The sequence below is a fragment of the Ursus maritimus genome, unplaced genomic scaffold (assembly GCF_017311325.1).
Source record: "Ursus maritimus isolate PB19 unplaced genomic scaffold, ASM1731132v1 scaffold_2, whole genome shotgun sequence".
Classification (NCBI taxonomy): domain Eukaryota; kingdom Metazoa; phylum Chordata; class Mammalia; order Carnivora; family Ursidae; genus Ursus; species Ursus maritimus.
In genome coordinates this window covers 50,552,351-50,573,202 of record NW_024424452.1, presented here as the reverse complement: position 1 = coordinate 50,573,202, position 20,852 = coordinate 50,552,351, and the positions used below count along the sequence as shown (strand labels likewise).

General features: G+C 49.7%; 1 protein-coding gene across 3 annotated transcripts in view; it reads left to right on the top strand.

Moving 5' to 3' along the window:
• Window positions 1–134: 134 nt before the first annotated feature.
• The window catches only part of MTARC2 (mitochondrial amidoxime reducing component 2), a 33,424-nt gene continuing 12,706 nt past the window's right edge, over window positions 135–20,852 (top strand). For all 3 annotated transcript variants that reach the window (XR_005836316.1, XM_040636006.1, XM_040636005.1), the window contains exons 1-4: window positions 135–436; window positions 6,609–6,782; window positions 11,687–11,849; window positions 12,856–12,996. Coding sequence is in view for 2 of the 3 variants with exons in the window: in XM_040636006.1 (XP_040491940.1) it covers window positions 150–436; window positions 6,609–6,782; window positions 11,687–11,849; window positions 12,856–12,996 (765 nt within the window). In the remaining variant the exon portion in view is untranslated. The remainder of the gene's footprint in view (window positions 437–6,608; window positions 6,783–11,686; window positions 11,850–12,855; window positions 12,997–20,852) is intronic.

The following is a 20,852-nucleotide window of genomic DNA, read 5'->3' as shown; positions in this document are numbered from 1 at the left end:
GGGGGGGGGGGGGGGGGGCAGGGCTGCAGGGAGCGCAGGGCCGCCACGAGCCGCCGCGCCTCTTCCCGCCCGCCGCGAGCCTTAAGCGCCCCCGCGCCCCCAGCCGCCCCGGCCGCAGTCGCCGCCGCCCGCTCCCCGCCGACTCGGCCATGGGCACCGCCGCCTCGTCGGCTCTGGGCCGCCTCGGCCTCCCCGCGCCGCGCCTCCCCGCGGCGTCCCGGCCCGCCTGGCTCGGGGTGGCCGCGCTGGGACTGGCCGCCGTGGCGCTGGGGACGGTCGCCTGGCGCCGCGCGCGGTCCAGGCGGCGCCGGCGGCTGCAGCAGGTGGGCACCGTGGCGCAGCTCTGGATCTACCCGGTCAAGTCGTGCAAGGGGGTGCCGGTGAGCGCGGCCGAGTGCACGGCCTTGGGGCTGCGCAGCGGCCACCTGCGGGACAGGTAGGGCCGGGCCGGGCGGGGTGCGCGGCACCTGCCGGGGACGGGGTGGGGTGGGGGCCGCTCGCGGGAAGGAGCCCCCAGGTTTGCCTCTTGCGTTTCCTGGGCTGCTGGTCGGACGCTTTGCCTTTGATCCTTTAGCTGGGAAGGTCAATTCATGTCTGGTTCCGATTTGGAAAGGTACGTAGGGGCAGACCCCTGCCCTTCTCTAGATGAGAAGTTCCTCTGTAGAAGGATGGGGTCTGACCTGGTCATCTCCCAAGTCTCCTGCTAGTTCTAAACTTTCTGATTCTTAGTCCACTGTACAGTAGTAGAAAATAAAATGCTGTGAGCACACGTAGGCAGACAGCGGCAACGCTGAAACCAAGACTCTGTTCAAGGACACTGGCTTTGGTCTTGCTGGAGTTTGCTCCTCCCATGTCGTCATTCCTGGAGCAGGTGCCTGGGAGACCCAGGAGGTGGAGAGACTTGATCCACTTTCATAAGTAATGAACAGAGTGAAGTTTTGTGTTGTAATATTTGCCGTTAAGAGAATAGTGTGTCCCGTCTCCCCAGAGGCAAAGTGGTCCTTAATGAAGAAGAACTCAGGGTAAAGGATCTACCCACGTAAGGCCTGGCATATGGAAATTCCACTCCCTAAGAAAAGAAAAGAAAAAAGAAAAGAAAAGAAAAGAAAAGGTGTTCTGTCATTTAACTCATCCCAAAGGTGAGGCCACAGACACCTGCTCACTCTTAAGAATCATGCAGCTGGATATCTGGAAGGTTCACTTGATGGTGAACAATGCAACACTCTAGAAAGAGTGAACAAGGAAGGGCAGAATCCCCTTCTTTGGTTTGTTAGGGTTAAAATGCCTTCCTATCAGGCTGGGGTGGTTTTGTTGTGGTCCTCTGGACGTTTGCAAGTTGGTCATTCAAAGAATCTTCTAGCAGAGACTATCTGCTGCTCTGAGTTTGCTCCAGGATACGTGTATTCGCTCTTCTCAGCTGTCTTCTTTAAAAAATGTGGACTCTGGGGCGCCTGGGTGGCACAGCGGTTAAGCGTCTGCCTTCGGCTCAGGGCGTGATCCCGGCGTTATGGGATCGAGCCCCACATCAGGCTCCTCCACTATGAGCCTGCTTCTTCCTCTCCCACTCCCCCTGCTGTGTTCCCTCTCTCGCTGGCTGTCTCTATCTCTATCTCTGTCAAATAAATAAATAAATAAAAATAAAAATAAATAAAAAATAAAAAATGTGGACTCTCACGGCTTTGAAAAACTTCAACTTGTTTAGAGAAATGTTGTGTATGCAGACCATATAACTCTTGGGGGTTTTCCGTCCTCCTCCACTCCAGATTTCTCATCCTGGAGAGATTTTTATGTTTTGTTTTTGTTTTCAGTAATTTCTACCCCCAACGTGGGGCTAGAACTCAGGACCCTGACATCAAGAGCGCCATGCTCTATAATGGAGCCAGCCAGGCACTCCTAATCCTGGAGAGGGTTTTATTATTTACTTATCTATCTATCTATCTCTATACTTTATTCACATTTTCTGGGTTTTCCACTAATGTCCTTCTTTTTCTACCCTAAGATCCCAACCAGGATACATTTATAATTCCATTTGGATGTCGTGACTCCTTGGGCTTCTCTAGACTGTAGTAATTTCTCAAGCTTTTATCGTTATTTGTTGACCTTGAGAATTTGGAGGAATCCTGAGTGGGCATTTTGTAGAGTGTCCTTCAGTTTGGGTTTGTCTGATGTTTGCCTTATGGTTGACAGGGAGTATGGAGTTTTAGGAGGAAGAGCACAGAAGTAAAGTTCCATTCTCCTGGTAGCATATCAAGGGTACATAACTTACCAACAAAACTTTTTTTTAAAGTTTTTATTTAAATTCCAGTTAACATACAGTGCAATATTAGTTTAAGATGTACAATATAGTGATTCAACACTTCCCTACGGACATCCATGCTCATCGCGACAGGTGCCCTCCTTTATCCCCATCACCTATTTAACGCATCCTCCCACCCCCCTCCCCTCTGGTGACCATCAGTTTGTTCTCTATAGTTAAGAGTCTGTTTCTTGGGGGCGCCTGGGTGGCTTGGTCAGTTAGGTGTCTGCCTTCAGCTCAGGTCAGGATCCTGGGGTCCTGGGATCCAGCCCTGCATCGGGCTCCCTGCTCAGCGGGGAGCCTGCTTCTCCCTCTCCCTCTGCCTGCTGCTCCCCCTGCCTATGCTCTCTCTCTCTCTCTCTCTCTCTCTCTGTGTCAAATGAATAAATAAAATCTTAAAATAAGTCTGTTTCTTGGTTTGTCTGTCTCCTTTTCCCTTTGCTCCTTTGTTTTCTTAAATCCCACATATGAGTGAAATCATGTGGAATTTGCCTTTCTCTGAGTGACTTATTTCAGGAGAGGAGTGAGTGACCAGAGGAACCATGACATTTAATGAGCCACCGGAGAGATTTTTAAAACTTTAATTTCCTGAGAGTCCCATCCCAGACCTATGGAATCAGAATCACCCAGAGCGAAGCCCCCTCGTGTCGTGTTAAGATCCCCCCGCTGAATCTGCTGTATCTGGGGCCGTGAAAAACGAGAAGAGCATGTTTAGAGCTTATTCAAGTATGCAGGACTAGACGAGCCTTCCTACTGCTGGGAAAACTCCAGGCACAGGGGTCCTGGACACCCTCCAGAAACTGGGAGGAGCAAATTCTCATGGCGCACATCTAGAGAAAGTCGCCTGTGCTCCTTCCGTCCCCACTTGAAGGACTGAAGTCATTGTTCAGAGAGAGATTTCCCGTTCTTATCTGTGTCTCTTCTGGTCATCTGAATGACTCTTTTCCCACTTATTGTCACTCCTTGGCTGTGATTATTGCTCTTGTGGAAAGGATTTGTCCCTTGCTTTTCTGCTGCCATGGGTATCTCAAAATCAATAGGACTGTATCCACTTCCCCTTGTTTTGAACCATAAATGCTTGGGATGGGTGCTGGGGCGCGGAGACTGGGAGGAGGCAGGGCAGGGCAGTGGGATGAACATAGATTCGTGCCTCACGTGCCTCGGACACTGAGCTGAATCCTGTCACGTAGATGACCTTACACAAGCCTCAGCACAGTCCGGTGGGCTAGACGTTATCTCCACTCTGCAAATAAAAACGGCAGGATCAGAAAGGAGGAGCGTCTCACCCAAAGCACTTCTGTGCTGGAGGGATGTGAACTCTGATCTCTGTGAGTACCGCAGTCACGCGCTTTTCATGAACCCAGTGTGATTTAGAAGAGTGAGGATTGCACGGAGGACCAGGAGACCCACGCACGGTCGTCTAAACTTTCTGAGCCTCCTTTTTTTCATTTACAAAAGAAAGGGGTTGGACTTGATGATCTCAAAGACCCTATTTCATCTGGGTTTTATTTATTAAAGGATAATGGAAACTCAGAAGCAAGCTAGAAAGAACTCTGCTGAATGAGTGCTGTTCTCTCAACTTAATAATAATGAAACTACCAACAGCCTGGAATGCAGGAAAAGGCCTCTTGGATTTCATTCCATTTTGAACCGTTCTTTGGAACCATTCTGAGAATCTGGGCTCTTCCTCCATAGGGGCTCTGTCCTCCAACTTCTAGAACTATTTTGTTCAAAGCTCTTAACAAATTTGTGAGTGTTTGGCTTGGGCACCCTGGACTCTGGGCTGGTTCAGAGTCCGCCTAGCAGAACGCTGCGTTGCCTGATTGGCGCAGAAGGTGGGAGGGTTGGCCTCCCTCCTTGACCTTGTAAATCCCACTCTCCTTGGTGGGTATATAGGACTCAATCAGTCCTAAATCTGCCCTAACCCTTCGGAAGCCAGCCCTTGATGTTTTCTGCACAGACCGTGGTCTCCGGGAGAAACGAGTTCTCTAAGTTTATCATACTGAGTGTCACTACCCTCCTTCTATCTGTGGTGGGGTCCCTGCCCCCCCCCTGCCCTTTAGGCACTTCTGCTTCCCAGACCAATTTCTTTTTCTTTTTTTTTTTTTTTAAAGATTTTATTTATTTATTCGACAGAGATAGAGACAGCCAGTGAGAGAGGGAACACAAGCAGGGGGAGTGGGAGAGGAAGAAGCAGGCTCCCAGCGGAGGAGCCTGATGTGGGGCTCAATCCCATAACGCTGGGATCACGCCCTGAGCCTAAGGCAGACGCTTAATGACTGCGCCACGCAGGCGCCCCTACTCTTTTTTTTTTTTTTTTAAGATTTTATTTATCTGAGAGAGAGAGAGAGCATGAGTAGGGTGAGGGGCAGAGGGAGAAGCAGACTCCCCGCCGAGCCGGATGCTCAATCCAGGGCTCAATGCGGGGCTTGATCCAGGGACCCTGGGATCATGACCTGAGCTGAAGGCAGACACTTCACCGAATGAGCCACCCAGGCGCCCCCAGACTTACTTTCTTTCAGATCTGGCAGAACAGAGAGAGTTATTCACTGACAAATGCCATGACCCCAACGGACAGGGTAGTGAGAGTGGTCAGGGTCTGTTACGGGCAGCAACTTCTTATCTTTTATTGGTGTCTCTGTCTGATCCCGGTGGTAGACTCCCTGCAGGCTGCCAGCTGACTTTCCATTTGCAGCAGCTAGCACAAAATGTCCAGCCCCCCTTCTCACTGTTGACGCCAGGGGTTAACCCCTGTGCTGTTAAACAGCAGGCTGGAGCCTCAGCCTCGGAAGGGACTCACCGTCAGAAGTAACGTGCAGACTCCAGTTGGGACGTGCGTCTGGCTGGGTGCAACTCTCGGAGGGAGTCCTGTTGGGGGCCAGGACATGATGGACGTTTCGGGTGCAGCCTTGAGTAGGACTAACCAGAGCACGGTCATCCAGGACTCCGCACCCAGGGATGAGGCTGGAAATAGGAACAGGGCCCAGCCCCAAGGGAATGGAGCCGTAACAAGGTAGCAGGAAAGCCCTTGGTCGCAGAACCCCGTAGGCGAGTGGGCCAGACACCCCTGGGAGCCAAAGACGCCTGGAAGGAAAAAGATGGCTTCTCAGAGGGATGGGGGCCTGCTGCTGCCCGCATCACCAGCTCTGGGATGGGAATAGCCAAGACAGTTCCCAAGATGCGTCTGCACTGTCATTCATCCGCTGCCACACCCCGACACCAACACGTACCTGTCGCTAGCGGAGCACAGGTGCCGGCCAGAGTGCTGGGTGGTGGCAGGGAAGGGACACCCCCTGGGGTCAGGCGAGGGCCAAGACGGAGCCGCCTGCACTCTGAAATCAGAGATCCTCATCAGGTTAGGCAGGCATTCCCATTTGGTTCCAGTCGTGTTTGGTAGTGTCTCCCCTAGAGACATTCTGGTCGGGGCTGTCCCTCTCATCCTGCCCACGGTTAGAAAGCCCGAGCTTCCAGCTGGGATGGTGCCATCGAAACTTACTTTCTCCAGGGGGCAGAACGCTTTTTAAATATCTTTTAGTAATCAGATCGTTTGTGTGGTGTAACCCCAGACATACGCTGTGCTGTAGATAAAGGCGTAGCCGACCTGCCCGGGCCAGCCTCCCTTCCCCTTTCCAGGAAAGCCCAGCCGTTCTCCCCCTAGATATGATGCAGTGTGCAAACAGCCTAGAACAGCGGGCTCTCCAGAAGGAAGTGGAGTTCCGATCTAACTCATGGTTTGCGGGCATCTCGTTCTCGCAGTCAGAACATGCACGGGAAGAGGGGAGGCTGTTTGGGGGTCTCCTGATGTCAGACCTGCGAGGCTCAGCAGGTCAAACCGAGCGCAGGCATGTTTGCATCCTTTGGCGTCCTGAACAGTGCAAGACCCTGTCTAGAGTTCTAGTTCACTTGAGCCAGTAGTTTGGGCCTCAGCTTGTTCCACAGCAAAGAGACCTGGAAGACATCTTGCAACGACCGGGAGAGTTTAATAAGCGCCTGGAAATTTCTGACCAAAACAAAGCCCCAAACTAAGCACCAGGATTCCCAGTAAGGGAAATTTCTGCATTTTTGGAACTGGGGATTTTCATACATTGGCCACATGTTCTCTCCCAGGGCTGTTTCTTCCAAAGAAGCTGCTTTTCAGGGCACCAACTTTTGGAGTCAAAGAATTTGACCAGATCGGGGTAATTGTCTAGAAAAAAATTGCTGGATCCTGAGTCTGGGCGGGGAGGGGGTTTGATGAAATAAAAGCTAGAGGAAAGTCTCTGAGAGGGTCAAAGAGGCTTTTCTGAGCATGTTCGTGTTTGTTCCTCGGCAGGTTTTGGCTGGTGATCAAGGAAGATGGGCACATGGTCACCGCCCGGCAGGAGCCTCGCCTCGTGCTGGTATCCATCACCTGTGAGGGCGACCGCCTGATCCTCGAGGCTCCGGGCATGGACCAGCTGGCTTTGCCCAGCAAGCTGCCTTTCTCAAACAAGCTGCATGATTGCAGGTGCTCTGCTCGGGGCCCCTGGGGACCGGACGGGATTTTCCCGTAGGCTCCTCCCTGCACCTGTCCTGCTTCAGTGTGTATAGTCGGTGATGAGTTCGGGGAAGGAAATATTTAAGAGAAGTCTGGCTGGGGCTGGGATCAGTCGAGTGGTCAGAGGTGAGTGGGCGAGGCAGAGAACCGTTTTAAGGGTCCTGGGATGTGCTTTACTCAGGTATGGTAATGGGTGTGGAGGTGCCAGTGACCGTGAGGAAGAAAGAAGTTTTCTATGCTCACAGATCCCTGGGAACAGGAGGCTTGGCGTGTCCTGCAGGGCCGCACAGAGAAGCAGCAGGGTTGGTCAGGACGTGGGCTATGCTAGGGGGTGGGGGGATGGGAGGAAGAGACCTTTTTTTTTTTTTTTTAAGATTCTGTTTATTTATTTATTTGAGAGAGAGTGAGCAGAGAGAGAGAGAGAGCATGAGCGGTGGGAAGGGGCAGAAGGAGAGGGAGAGGCAGACTCTCCACTGAGTTGAGGTTGGGGGGAGCCTGATACGGGGCTCGATCCCAGGACCCCAAGATCATGACCTGAGCCAAAGGCTAATGCTTAACCGACTGAGCCACACAGGTGCCCCTACGAGAGCCTTTATTGTGGTTTCTATAGAAAGTACCAGACCAGGCAGGGTAAACAACTTCAGGATTGGCTGGTTTGAGCAATTTCAATGGGCTCTGGGCATAGAGGCTGTCTCTGGGTGCCTGGTACCTGGCCCTGGGTGATTAGGGCCGGGGGACAGTGGCCTGGTGTGAAAGAGCCCAGAGAGGAGGTGGTTGGGGGGGGGGCCTCCAGATTGGTTGGCATGCACGCGAAAGGTGAGTGGTCTCCTGCCTGTGGGAATCTTCCAGCCCTGGGAGGGGCGATTCCTTCCACATCAGCAAGGCCCCAGGATGCCAGTGCATCAAGAATATAGGAAACACAAAAGCGTGATTACTACGCATAGAGAAGGGGTGCCAAGGGCCAGTCTTTAGAGTTCTTCTCTGTTTATTCAAGCTGGATGGACTTTTCTTCGGCATTGGCAGCACCCCCCCCCCCCCAAGCAGACAAGGCAGTTAGTGGAGACGACCATTAACTCAGGGTTGGGTGAGAAGGGCGCCAGAGCTTGTCACGGTCACCGTGGCCTCTCAGGTCTCTGGCACAAGTCAGAGGTAGGAGATTCCCATCCCTGGCCTAGATATGCTTCAGGCCTGGGCTTCCTTTCAGTCTGTAGGACCCCTGTAGGGTGGTCAAATTTCATGGTTCCTGGGGGTCTTGTCCTGTGCTACTGGAAAGTCCTAGAGGCTTGGGTATCTGTCATGGGGTGCTCTGGATCCCTTTGTAACACCTGAGCTTTTTCAGCCTGTGGAGACGGGGTTGTCCAATAGTCCCAAGACTCAGAGGAAGACCACAGATTGCTCCCAGGGCCCTGACTGTATGCTTTTCCAAGCAGAGCATCTGAGCTGAAAACCATCATTCAACGTTCTGAAATTTCAAAAGCCTGAAGTAATAATTCATTGAATATGATATTTTAGCTAATCATCTCCACAAGCTCGTGAGGTGGAGATCATTAATTCCGCCTCACACGAGGGAACAGGACTCGCATCGCTGTCATGCAGGGCAGAGCTGGGATTTGAACCCACCTGCCTCCTAGTGTTTGCTCTTCATGCCTATGCACAGGGAAGGGAAAAGCTTTGCTGTATAGGATTTGGTTAGTATTTATTCCTTGATCATTGGGAGAACTTTCCGGTAAAACTGGATTTTCTTTGTAAAAATCCATTCACAGGGACGCCCGGGTGGCTCAGTCAGGTAAGCTTGGGACTCTTGGTTTCGGCTCAGGTCGTGATCTCAGGGTCGCATCGGGCTGAGTGCTCAGCAGGAGTCTGCTTCTCTCCCTCTCCTTCTGCCTCTCTTTCTCTTTCTCAAATAAATAAATAAATAAATAAATAAATAAATAAATCTCTTTAAAAAATCCATTCAAGGCTTTATGTCTTAACTACTTTTTCGTAGTTTTGCTCTGTGAATTAGTGGATTGCTAACGAATGAAGTTCTGTTGTGCTCACATAGGAAGGATCAGTCTTTCTCTGTAGGGTATAGATGATGGAATATTTTGTGTCAAAATGTGGAAGAAGGTAGGGCCCTGGGTGACTCAGTCAGTTCAGTGTCTGCCTTCAGCTCAGGTCATGATCTCAGGGTCCGGGGATCGAGCCCCACATCGGGCTCCTGGCTCCGCAGGGATCCTGCTTCTCCCTCTCCCTCTGCCACTCCCCCTGCTTGTGCTCTCTCTCTCTATCAAATAAATAAAATAAAATCTTTACAAAAATGTGGAAGAAGAGTTTTGCATAACATTCTGGTAGAATGGAAGAAGCCGGGATGGTGCAGGGGTAGGTTGCACCTGCCACAGGGACGAGGAGTAAGGACTAGTTGGGGGGTGGTGTTCAGGAGTGGGAAGGGCACTGCATAGTTACCATTCCCTTACCCACTGGCTGCTTTCTACTTTTCAAAGTGCCAACACTAGGTTCACCTGGCAGATGGAAGCTGAGGGGCAGAAGTGTGTGCCCTTCCACGGGGGCTGGTGTGAGGGGTTGAGGGACATGCTGGACCCGGGAGCAGGTGTTTCAGGAACTCATGAGCAGTGGGGTCAAGGCTGTTCCGAGTAGTTTGTTGTTTGAGGAGACTTCTAGGGGAAAGGCTGAAGGCCAGGAGAGGACCATGAGAAGGCTCTGGGACAAGCCAGGAATTAATCGGAGGTCAAGCAGGGGCGCCACGAAGAGGGTGTGGAGAGAAGAGAAAGGCCCAAGAAACTTGAGAACAGCAGGGAGATTTGACAGGCGATGGGAGAAGCTGTCCCAAAACAAGGCGGGTCTAAGGGTCAGAGCGGGACTGGGGGCGTCGGGGAGCACAGGGCTCGTTCCGGTCTGGAGCATGTTGTATGTGCACCGATTCTTTCCCATGCATTATCCCAGGAGGCCTCAAACCTGGGTAACGGTCACAGGTGGAGGTGCAGACACTTCTCGTGGTATATGAGGGTCCGTGAGGGCAGGGGATGCTTTAAGGGAATAGGTTTCCAGATCCTTAAATCCCATAGACGACAATCCGAATTGCACCCACAGTGGGCACCTTCTCCTCTCCCACCTCCCCTCTGTATTCACGAAAGTCTTACCCACCCCACATCTTAATGGGGAGCATTGCTCTGGGAGGGAAAAACCTATGGGCCCAAATAATGGGAAATGTTGGTGTTGATAAAGAGAATGACTCTGATGACAGGGAAAATCGTTACAAGTTGGTGGTGCCATGTCTTTGTCTTACACTAAAATGAAGGAGCCAGTAATCCAGTTGTTGCTCACAAGGAATAAAGCTGATGCTGAGCCTTATCTTATCCCAGCAATAAGGGTCATACACAGATACGTGGGTGTACGACAGGAGTTATTAAGAAATTAGTTTTAGGGACGCCTGGGTGGCTCAGTTGCTAAGCGTCTGCCTTTGGCTCAGGTCATGATCCCGGGGTCCTGGGATCGAGCCCCGCATCAGGCTCCCTGCTCGGCAGGAAGTCTGCTTCTCCCTCTCACACTCCCCTTGCTTGTGTTCCCTCTCTCGCCGTCTCTCTCTGTCAAATAAATAAATAAAATCTTCAAAAAAAAGAAATTAATTTTAAACAAAATTTTATTTTTTATGCTAATCAAATTATTGCTCGTAATACTTTTTTTAAAACAGTGGGCTCCATGTGAGGCACGGAGCCCAATGCAGGGCCTGAACTCATGACCCTGAGATCAAGACCCTGAGACCAAGAGTTGGACACTTAACCAACTGAGTCACCCAGGCGGCCCTTAACCATATATTTTAGAAAATGGATAGGAGTGGGTATCAAACCACAGTGGCATTTAGATTCTGTTGCATACTTTCAAAAACATAATTTTATAGCTTTGTATGTTAACGTGCATAATATGCTTTATAATCATATTTAAATGTTAATATTTATAATTCAATGGAAATGATATTTTCTACAATGAATTAAACTTATATATGTCAGCTTGCCATTCTGCGAGGGGTACATGGCTTTTATTTATTTATTTTTTATTTTATTTTATTTTTTTTAAAGATTTTATTTATTTATTCGACAGAGATAGAGACAGCCAGCGAGAGAGGGAACACAAGCAGGGGGAGTGGGAGAGGAAGAAGCAGGCTCATAGCGGAGGAGCCCGATGTGGGGCTCGATCCCATAATGCCAGGATCACGCCCTGAGCTGAAGGCAGACGCCCAACTGCTGTGCCACCCAGGCGCCCCGGGTACATGGCTTTTAAACATTTTTTTAGTGGTACTCAAGCACGAAGACCGCTGTGTCATCTAATTGTGTGCCTGCCTGGCCGGTAGGTACCGTATTAGCGTCTCCGGTTCACAGCTGGCGACACAAGGTCAGGGGAGTTCAGTGGTTCGTATAAGGTCCCAGTCTGGAGAATGGTGGAGTTCCACTTTGAACCAGTTCTGCCAGACTCCAAGCTTAGGCTGCATCGACCACACATTTGTCCCTGTCCTCTTCTGAAAGTAGCGTGAATCCTTGCTACTCAAAGTGTGGTCTGCGGACCAGCAGCGTAGGCCTCCTGAAGCTTGTCAGGCGGGCAGCCTGTCAGGCTCCAACCAGACCTTCTGAAGCAGAGTCTGCATTTTAACCCGATCTCAGTGATTTGCAGGCATGTTAGCATTTGAGGGGCTCTTCCCTGGAGCACGTTCTGTGGCCTCCCCTCCTGTTTCTGTCCAGCTTTGGCCCTTGGCCTGAAGACCACTTCCTCACGCTCTGGGATAGTCAGGTCCCAGCGGTCCAGTGGTCCCATCTTTGATGCCGTCTCTCAGCATGTTGAGGCAGGACAGTAACGTTGGCGCTCTCTTGTGACCCTTCCAGGATCTTTGGTATGGACATCAAGGGCAGGGACTGTGGCGACCAGGCAGCTCAGTGGTTCACCAGCTTCTTGAAAACAGAGGCTTTTAGGCTGGTTCAGTTTGAGAAGCACATGAAGGGAAGACCATCACGGGAAATTTTCTCTACCGTGGTACCAAATTACCAGGTGAGCTTACAGAGGGCTGCCCTTCGCTTCTGCCAGTCACCCCTCTGTGTCTGACTTCCTTCTTGATCCACAAAGGGGGTCCCCAGTTAGGAAAGTGTAGCGATGGCCCAGGTGAGGGGGTCTGAAGGTGGGTCCAGGCAGGTATCGGGAATGGAGAGGGAAGCAGCTCCGAGCGGAGCAGGCTGTCCAGCATGCGTGGAGGCTGGATCGTGTCCGGTACTGTGGAGGGAGAGGCCAGGGTGACCCCCAGGGAGATGGGGACTCAGGAGACACTCCCGTTGGAAAGGTGAAATGAGAAGTTCATTTGGGACTGAACCAAGGTTCCTAAAATTACCAAAGCCGACTTCCTCCTGGGGCTGCCTTGGCCATCCGTCTGGTTTGGTTATTTCAGGCACCAGAAAGGCACCTTTGGAGGAAGACCACCCTGTGGGCCAGCTACAGCCCAAAGCCCAAAGCCTTCGGTTCTGCAGTGAGCTGGGGATCAAAACGCAGGCACCTCAGGCAGCTCTCCCGTCCTCCCTGAACCACAAGCTGTTTGAAGGCAGGGATTTTTACACCGCTGTTTGCCTGCCTAGAACAGTGCCTGGTACACAGGAAGTGCGTCATAAATAGAGTGAATGGGTGCCATCCGAAGAAATTGGGACCAGGGCATAGCTGATCGGCAGCAGATCCTTCCCCTGTGTGACAATGATGTTGTGGGAAGGGGGTCAGGGCTGGGCGCTGGAGTGAGGAACAGGGTGAGTCCCGGGAGGGGACATTGGCCCTCAGCCCTGGCCGCTGCCTTCCGTGGGGTGGGGGAGCCCCTGCGAGGCCCAGTGGCTCGAACCGGCCTGGCCCTGACTTGGCTGGTTCCAAGACCGCAGTGTCCACCCCCCTCCCCGAACGCCACTGGCCCTCCCTGCGCCGTGTACCCTCCGCACGGCCCTTCTGGCCTTTGCCTCGCTTTCAGCTGGGCTGGGGCATTTCACGGGGCAGGAGGCCTGAGGGTGCCATGTTCCTGGCGCAGGTGGCCTACCCGGACTGCTGCCCAATCATGATCCTCTCGGAAGCCTCCCTGGCGGATCTGAATACCAGGCTGGAGAAGAAAGTGAAAATGGACCAGTTCAGACCCAATATCGTGGTGACAGGCTGCGATGCTTTCGAGGAGGTAAGAGGCTCACCGCTTTTGTGCAAGAAGCTCAGATATGCTGTTCAAGACTCTTACAGAACGGCCGTCCCCCTTTCCCAGCCCCAGCACAGACCCTCCACGGTCAGCTGGGAGGGGGACTCTCCTCCCCCAAGAGTCACCTTAACCTGGTGGAGCTGTCCACTTATTGCTGTCACCGGCACCTCGCTGGCCTCCGGAGGGCGCCACTCACCCTTTCATGCGTGGGCCCCAAAGCAAGCAGTCAGAGCTCCAAGCTGTAGCAAGTCTGCACCGAGGGAGAAAGTAGCCTTAAGGCTCAGAGATAATTAAAAGGAAATGAAGATGAAGAGAGAGCCAGGAGTGCTTCAGGATTTGAGGCTCTGGGCAGGCCCAGACCATAAAGTGGAGGCCGAGAGGGTACAGGAGATGTGCCTGTGAACAGGGCCCCTGAGACGGTCCGCGCCGTGGCCGAGTTCTGTCCCGTAGGACCCACATGCTCCCCTGTGTGGCTGATGGCAGGAATTTCCACCCTCTCAGCCACAGCCCCTCGTAGCCCTAACGGTTCACCCACATCAAAACCCAGGTGTTCTGAGGTACGTACAGAGATACGTAACTGGGCGTTGCTTTGTGCTAAGAAACATCGACAGTCCTGTTAAACATTGGGGGCTAAACTTCACGAGCCCGGGAAGCGACCACAGCAAATCCATTGACTGCGTGTTTGCTGGACACCAGGCACCGAACTCACGTATTACTTCACACAGATTATTCTATTTGATCCCAATGGCAACCCTGGGAAGTCTGTATTACTGTCTCCTTTTGATAAGGAGATTGAAGCTGGGGGCCCTTACACCCTTGTTGGACGTGTGACTCGCGGTTCTGGGATTAGAACCTCACACTTGCACCTCTAGCTTCTGAGGGGGTGAGGTCATGCTTCCAATTTAGAAATCCCAAGTAGCTAAGTCGGAAGGGAGAGGCTCTCCATTCTTTGTTCCCTTGGGTGGCCACCTTTCCTTTTGTGTGAGTAAAATGTGCCCCTATTTGCTGATAAGTGTCGTCCTTTAGAATAAACCTTTGCAGGGGCGCCGGGGTGGCTCAGTCTGTGAAGCATCGGGCTCTTGGTTTCAGCTCAGGTCGTGATCTTGGGGTGGTGGAATTGAGCCCCGCATGCTGGCGGTGCCTGCGGGAGCACTGGCTACGGAGGGGGCAGCATAGGAAGGGGCCCCAACATTCTCGGGCAGTCAGCGCCTTAAGGGAAGAGACGTGATTTTTCTTCCCAGGAATAAATGCAGATTTGGTGGGACTTAACGTTTATACAATGTAGGGGGGGCTCCTTCAGAAAAGACAATAACGTAGTTAGGTGCGGGGCCTAGAAGGGGTCCAGTGCCCCCCGCCTCCCGCCCCCCGCCGGGGTCTACTAGTGCACGTAAGCGTGGGGTCCTTGCTGAACACAAATGAATTTGGTGCTCGGTGTTGTTGGTGCAAGTGGCTGAGATTTGGATTAGAAATTAGTCCACGAAGCAAAACGACTTCCCAGGAATCCTGTAATTGCTCCATTATTTTCCGGGAAATTTTCTTTTCGGGAATACAATTTTTCTTGATTTGTCTCCATTGAAGGTCCTAATTTTAGTAAGATCTTGAGCCAAGAGGAATAAGAAGAAAAGCTACTTCTTAGCCAGATTCCTGGCTAAAGAATTTTTGCTTTCCTGGAATTGGCCAACTAAGAGTTTTTGCTCCCCTGTAACTTGTCTAAGCGAACCGAGGCCTAATGTGAGCCTAATCGTGTTCTCTTAGGCAATTTGAGTGGGTGGAGTGTTGTTTGGTTTTTTAATTAAAAAAACGTTCAGTCACCTTGAGCTCTGTTTTAATTCCTGCATCATGATGGATTTACTGGAATAGTAACGTAAGTAAACCAGAGTACTCTTATTTTTCTAGAAAAGTCCTCTGGTTGTATACATTCAAAAAAAAAAAAAAATCCTTCGTATAAAATGATGCCGATGTTGCCAATTTTTCTCCCTGAATTAGGAAGGCCCATGGTTAGGGCCTGATGCACTAACCTGCCTCCCCAGCATTGTTGCACAACTATAACCTTTTCAGTTAGTGGGACTCTATTAAATATTGATGTAAAATGCTAATGTACGTAAATGTTTAATAGACCAACTAGTAATAAAAAAATAGCAAATCTAAGCATGGTGCAAAGGGTCAGGCCACTTTTTTATTGGAAAAATACAGAGCAATAGTAGAATGCATTTTTGCAACATTTGCTCTTTGTGACCCAAAGTACTTGGTACTTTTTCCATGTAACTCAGAATGGTAAGCAAGTTTTAAAAGGTGGCTTCCCTTGGGCCAGTGTGGAATGTGTGAGTTCGGGGAATGCAGAGCAATGGAGTTTAAAAATAATACAGTTGACCAATGCTTCTTGTCTGTGTGCTTGGCCATGGCAGGAGTCAGGGACCAGGTGTTTCCCGAACTTTGCTCACTTTCCTGGTACGCAGGACTTGACTTTTTTTTTTTTTTTTTGGAGTATCTTGTTTGTATCATTTCTCATTCCACGGTATGAAAGAACTGTGGAGAAGCTTGCAGAAAACCTTGGGTGTGCTATCTGTCACTCAGGAAGTGATTCTTCAAGAAGTTTCTAGAAAGGGTAGATCTTGAAGCCAGGCAGCTGTGGTTGGACTCCCAGGCCCATCACTCACTGGCTGCATGAACTGGGTCCTCTCAGTCCTATCCTTTGCAGCTGTTGAGAAACAAGGTTTTTGCAAACCATTATCACCCAACTCTCAGTCCCCCAAATCAGAGTGGGGACGAGTTAGGATTTTACTTGGGTGCGTACATTACAAGTCTCTGTCCTGGGGTAAGAACATCATCTCTGCCGGGCTGCAGGGATTTCTGAAGAAGCAATGTCAGCAACAGCACATAAAACAATAACAAAGTAACAGTAACAGCCACGAATGCACTGTATGTCCCAGGCCCTGTGCCAGGCATTTCTGTGCAGGATCTGACTTCATCCTTCTTACCCTTTCCAAACTGCAGGTCATAACCCATTATGGTGTTAGAATTTCAGTTCTATGGATCCTGACCAGCTCTAAAAACAAAAACAAAAAAAAGACTAGAATAGAATAAAAGGTATCAGAGTAAACTGTATGTAATCAGGTTAAGACTTGCTCTGTGGGCTCCTGGCTGCCCTGGTTCTCTGCGTCCTCCGTGTCACCGTTAAGTGTAGTCACCATCTGTCACCATACAGCATTATGACCATCTTTTTTTTTTTTTTAATATTTTATTTATTTGAGAGAGAGAGAGAGAAAGAGTATGAGCAGGGGGGAGGCAGAGGGTGAGGGAGAAGCAGACTCCCCGCTGAGCAGGGAGCCTGACATGGGGCTCGATCTCAGGACTCTGGGATCATGACCTGAGCCGAAGGTAGACGCTTCACCCACTGAGCCCCCCAGGCACCCTCACTGTGACCATCTTACTGACTGTATTCCCTATGCCGTACTGGTCATCTCTGTGACTTCATTATTTCATAACTGGAGTTTGTACCTCTTGCCTTCAACTATTTCACCCATCCCCTCCTCCACCTCCCTTCTGGCAACTACCAGTTTGTTCTCTGTATTCAAGAGTCTGGTGGTTTTTTTGTTTGTTCATTTATTTTGTTTTTTTAGATTCCACATATAAGTAAAATCCTATGTATTTGTCTTTCTCTGACTTATCTCGCTTAGCATAATACCCTCTAGGTCCATCCATGTTGTGGCAAATGGCAAGATCGCATTCTTTTTTCCGACTGAGTAGTATTCCGTTGTGTACGTACACCCCATCTTCTTTATCCATTCGTCTGTGGTTGGGCATTTGGGCTGCTTCCGTATCTTGGCTGTTGTAAATAATGCTGCAACAAACATGGGGGTACTTGCGTCTTTTTGATTAGTGTCTTCGTATTCTTTGGGTAAATACCCAGGAGTGTGATTACTGGATCATATGGTAATTCTATTTTTCACTTTTTAAGGAATCTCCATATTGCTTTCCATAGTGACGGCACCAATTTGCTTTCCCACCAATGGTGCACGAGTGTTCCTTTTTTCCCACCTCTTTGAAGAGTGGCCATTTGCTTTACAAAGCTACCCTAGAGGTTGGCCCATCATATATAGATGTTGAAGTCATGATGGAAGAGTAGCGGAGACAGGAGTTGTGTGGGAGACACCCCCACCCCCCAATCCATCTCTCTTATTGTGTTCTGGAGGACTGTGGTTCTCAACCAAGGGTGCCGAAGAGCAGCCCAGAGCAGCCTAGACAGCTGCCTTTGGGAATTGAATCGGTGGCTGCTTCTCCCAGACTCTGCTGTTGGTGGCTGTGGGACCCCTTCGCATCCCGGTCAGGAGCTGAACCCCAGGGGAGACTGGGATCTCCATGTTCACTAGGCACTGGACTCCTCATGGCTCTAACCTCCCTGAGAGGAGCCTGGGAGAAATTCAGTCACCTCAGCCCCGCAACGTATCCAACTCCATGAATACACATCAGAGATGGAGAAATACGAGAAACAGTTCAAGGTCTCTTTTTTCCCTTTTTGTAGCCTGTTTCTGGCGTTCCTCACAGCAGGTGGCCTCCAGGGACCTGAAGCAGCTTTGCAGAAAACCTGAGGCTTCTGTCCTTCCCTGCTGCCTGGATTTTCCCCAAACAACAAATTCCTCCTGGCACATTTATTATGCACTTAGATTTACAGAAACGTGTCTCTCGTGATTCTGTAGGAACAGGCACCAGCCACTGTGTAACGGGAGGAGACTCACGCTTTACAGATCAAGTATACCGCGTCTCTACACAGTGTTGTTCAAGGAGAAAGACTCGGGAGAGAATCTGGGACCGGGCTGCAGGGGTGCGGCAGGCTTTCTAATGATTCAATTCAAGAATCTTTCAGATAAACTTAATTTTTTTATTATAAAAGTAATTTTTTAAAAAAGATTTCATTTATTTATTTGAAAGAGACAGAGTGATGGAGGGAGAGAGCACAAGCTGGGGGTGTGTGGGGGGAAGAGGCAGAGGGAGAAGCAGGCTCCCCGCTGAGCAGGGAGCCCAACGCGGGGCTCCGTCCCGGGACCCTGGCATCATGACCTGAGCCGAAGGCAGATGCTTCACTGACTGAGCCACCCAGGCACCCCTGAAAGTCATTTTTTAAAGTACCTAAAGAAAAACCTGGAGGAATACAAATCTTTCTCCATCCTACCATCAAAAAGTAGCCTATGGTAACATTTTCTTGTGTTTCCACCATTATTTATGTGATATTGTACAGGGAGTATTGAATTCCCCCGTTTTCACTTAATGGTAGATGGCACACAGCTCTGGCTTTACAAATTGTTCGTTAGCATAGTTTTTGTGGTTCCGGAGCGGTCCATCTTTGAACTGTGCCGTAACTTACTTGTCATTGAGCATGTAGGCTGTTTTCCAGATTCCCTTACATAAATAATGAACAGCTTTGTAAAACAGTCTTTATCCACATTTCTCAACTTAATCTTAAGAATTGCGAAGGCAATTTTCAGGGCTTTTCATATATATTGCCAAGTGGATTTGCAGAAACCTCATACCAACTTATGTTCTCCTGAGTTGAGCAGAACCCGCCCTTTGTCTTGTACCCCGGCCAGCGCTGATGCCTCTAATCTTTACCCTAAATCCGATAAGCGAAAAGTCGTGTCTCCTGTAAATTGGGAATTCTTAGTGTAAGGAATCTTGTGTTAGTCAGTCTGTGAAGGAGCTTGGCCATGAGGTAGGGTTTTACTTCAGCTAAGGAAACTTAATCATACATTAATTAAACATTAATTATAACATTATATACATATACAACAAAAGGAAACATAATGATACAATTATACATTGGCCAAGGTCCTGGAACACTCATGCTTGCAACAGGTGTTTATTGAGTTTGCTGGATGCTAATCTCTGAGACAGACGCAAAAGTTACAGAAATGAACTCACTGTGTTTGCCTGCAAGGGTCTCAGGATGAAGCAGGATCCAGGGCTCGGTAGCTGGAGGGGTGAGGGACCTAACTTCACTCGCGGGAGCCCAGGGGAAGGAACGCTTAGCACAGGGTATGTGTGTGTTTGTGGGAAGAATGCCACAGGGTTTCTTGAAAGGGAGAGGATTTAAATTTTGGAATAGGACATTAAAGAATATTGTTTTGCATGTATATCTTAAAAACAGAACAGTTTTTGGGTTTGGGATAGTTGAACTGTGTGGTGTAATGGGAGATATGTATTTGGCGCATGTCCCCTGATACAGCCCCTAAAACCCTTGGAATGTCCTGAGTGATGGGAGGGAATACGAGCACTTTTCATTTTTAATAATAATGAGTTATGCTAATGAGGTGAGTGGTGGGGGTGGGGGTGGGGGTGGGGGTAGGTAGCTTCAGGTTGGAGGTATGTCACCAGCAAGACCAAGCCTTGACCGGAATTTGGAACTTTCAGCCCCGCCCCCAGGCCTCCAGGGAGGGCAGAGGGGCTGGAGGTTGAATTCAATTGCAAATAGACGGTGAGGTGATCTTCATGCCTAAGTAATAAAACCTCCATAAAAACCCTTAAAGGACTGGTTTTGGAACATTCCCGGGTTGGTGAAGACACCGAGGTGCTGGGTGCTGGGACTGTGGCTTGGAAGCTCTGTGTTCCTTCCCCAGTACCTTGTCCCCCACATCTCTTCCATCTGACTACCCTTGAGTTGTATCCTTTATAATGAACTGGTAATAGTAAAGCACTTTTCTGAGTTCTGTGAGCTCTCCTGGCAAGATATCCAACCTGATGAGGGCGTCCTGGGAATCCTCGATTTATAGCTGGTTGACCAGAAGTACGGGAGAGCTGTACGCTTGGCTTCTGAAGTGAGGGGCGAAGGGAAGTCTGTGGGACTGAGCCCTTAACCTGTAGGGTCTGTGCTAACTTCAGATGGTTAGCATCAGAACGGGGTTAAGTCATAGGACAGCACTTGGTGTCAGGGAATTGCAGAACTGGTGTTGGAAAAGACACCATGTGTTTGGCGTTGGAAAGAATCTGAGAAACTTCCTAGACCAAAATAATTTTAAAAATGTGTTGTTGGGATGATAATGCTTCTGATAAAAAAAAATAACACAAAAAAAGGAAACCAAAAAAAAAATTATTATAAAAATACTGTTTAAACTTGAGGAGCCTTCCAAATACCAAATATATTGCTATAAATATACACATAGCTGTGTATACAGGTTGGTTTTTTTTACATAAGCAGACTTATCCTACATATAGTATATATATAGATGTGCTTTCTTCACTCAGCAACATCTTGAACATGATTCAGTTGATAAATAAAGTCTCCTATCCTCCTTTCTGCTGCCCCAACAGTAATCGCTCTCTATATGGGCAGCATGTAGTTAGCCAGCCCCGGTTCATGGCTTCCCAAGCTCACTGTAATCTTGTGGCATCATGCATACCAAACCAGAAAAATAGCGAAGGATTTCTTTTTTTTTTTTTTAAGATTTTATTTATTCATTCGACAGAGATAGAGACAGCCAGCGAGAGAGGGAACACAAGCAGGGGGAGTGGGAGAGGAAGAAACAGGCTCATAGAGGAAGAGCCTGATGTGGGGCTCGATCCCACAACGCCAGTATCACGCCCTGAGCCGAAGGCAGACGCTTAACCGCTGTGCCACCCAGGCGCCCCGAGGATTTCTAAACAACAAATTCGTTTAGTTACTTATTCAGTCCCTCCGTTTATTCCAACATGGCTTAAAATTGCTTCTAATCATTGAATGTGTGACATAATCTGTTAAACTTATGAGTAGCAATTAGAGAATTTGGAGCAGGGTACGGGGAGGCACCGATCTTGGGACTGAAGGGCTCCAGGGATGGCGGGAGACCCCGGCCTGAGGTATAGGTGCCCAG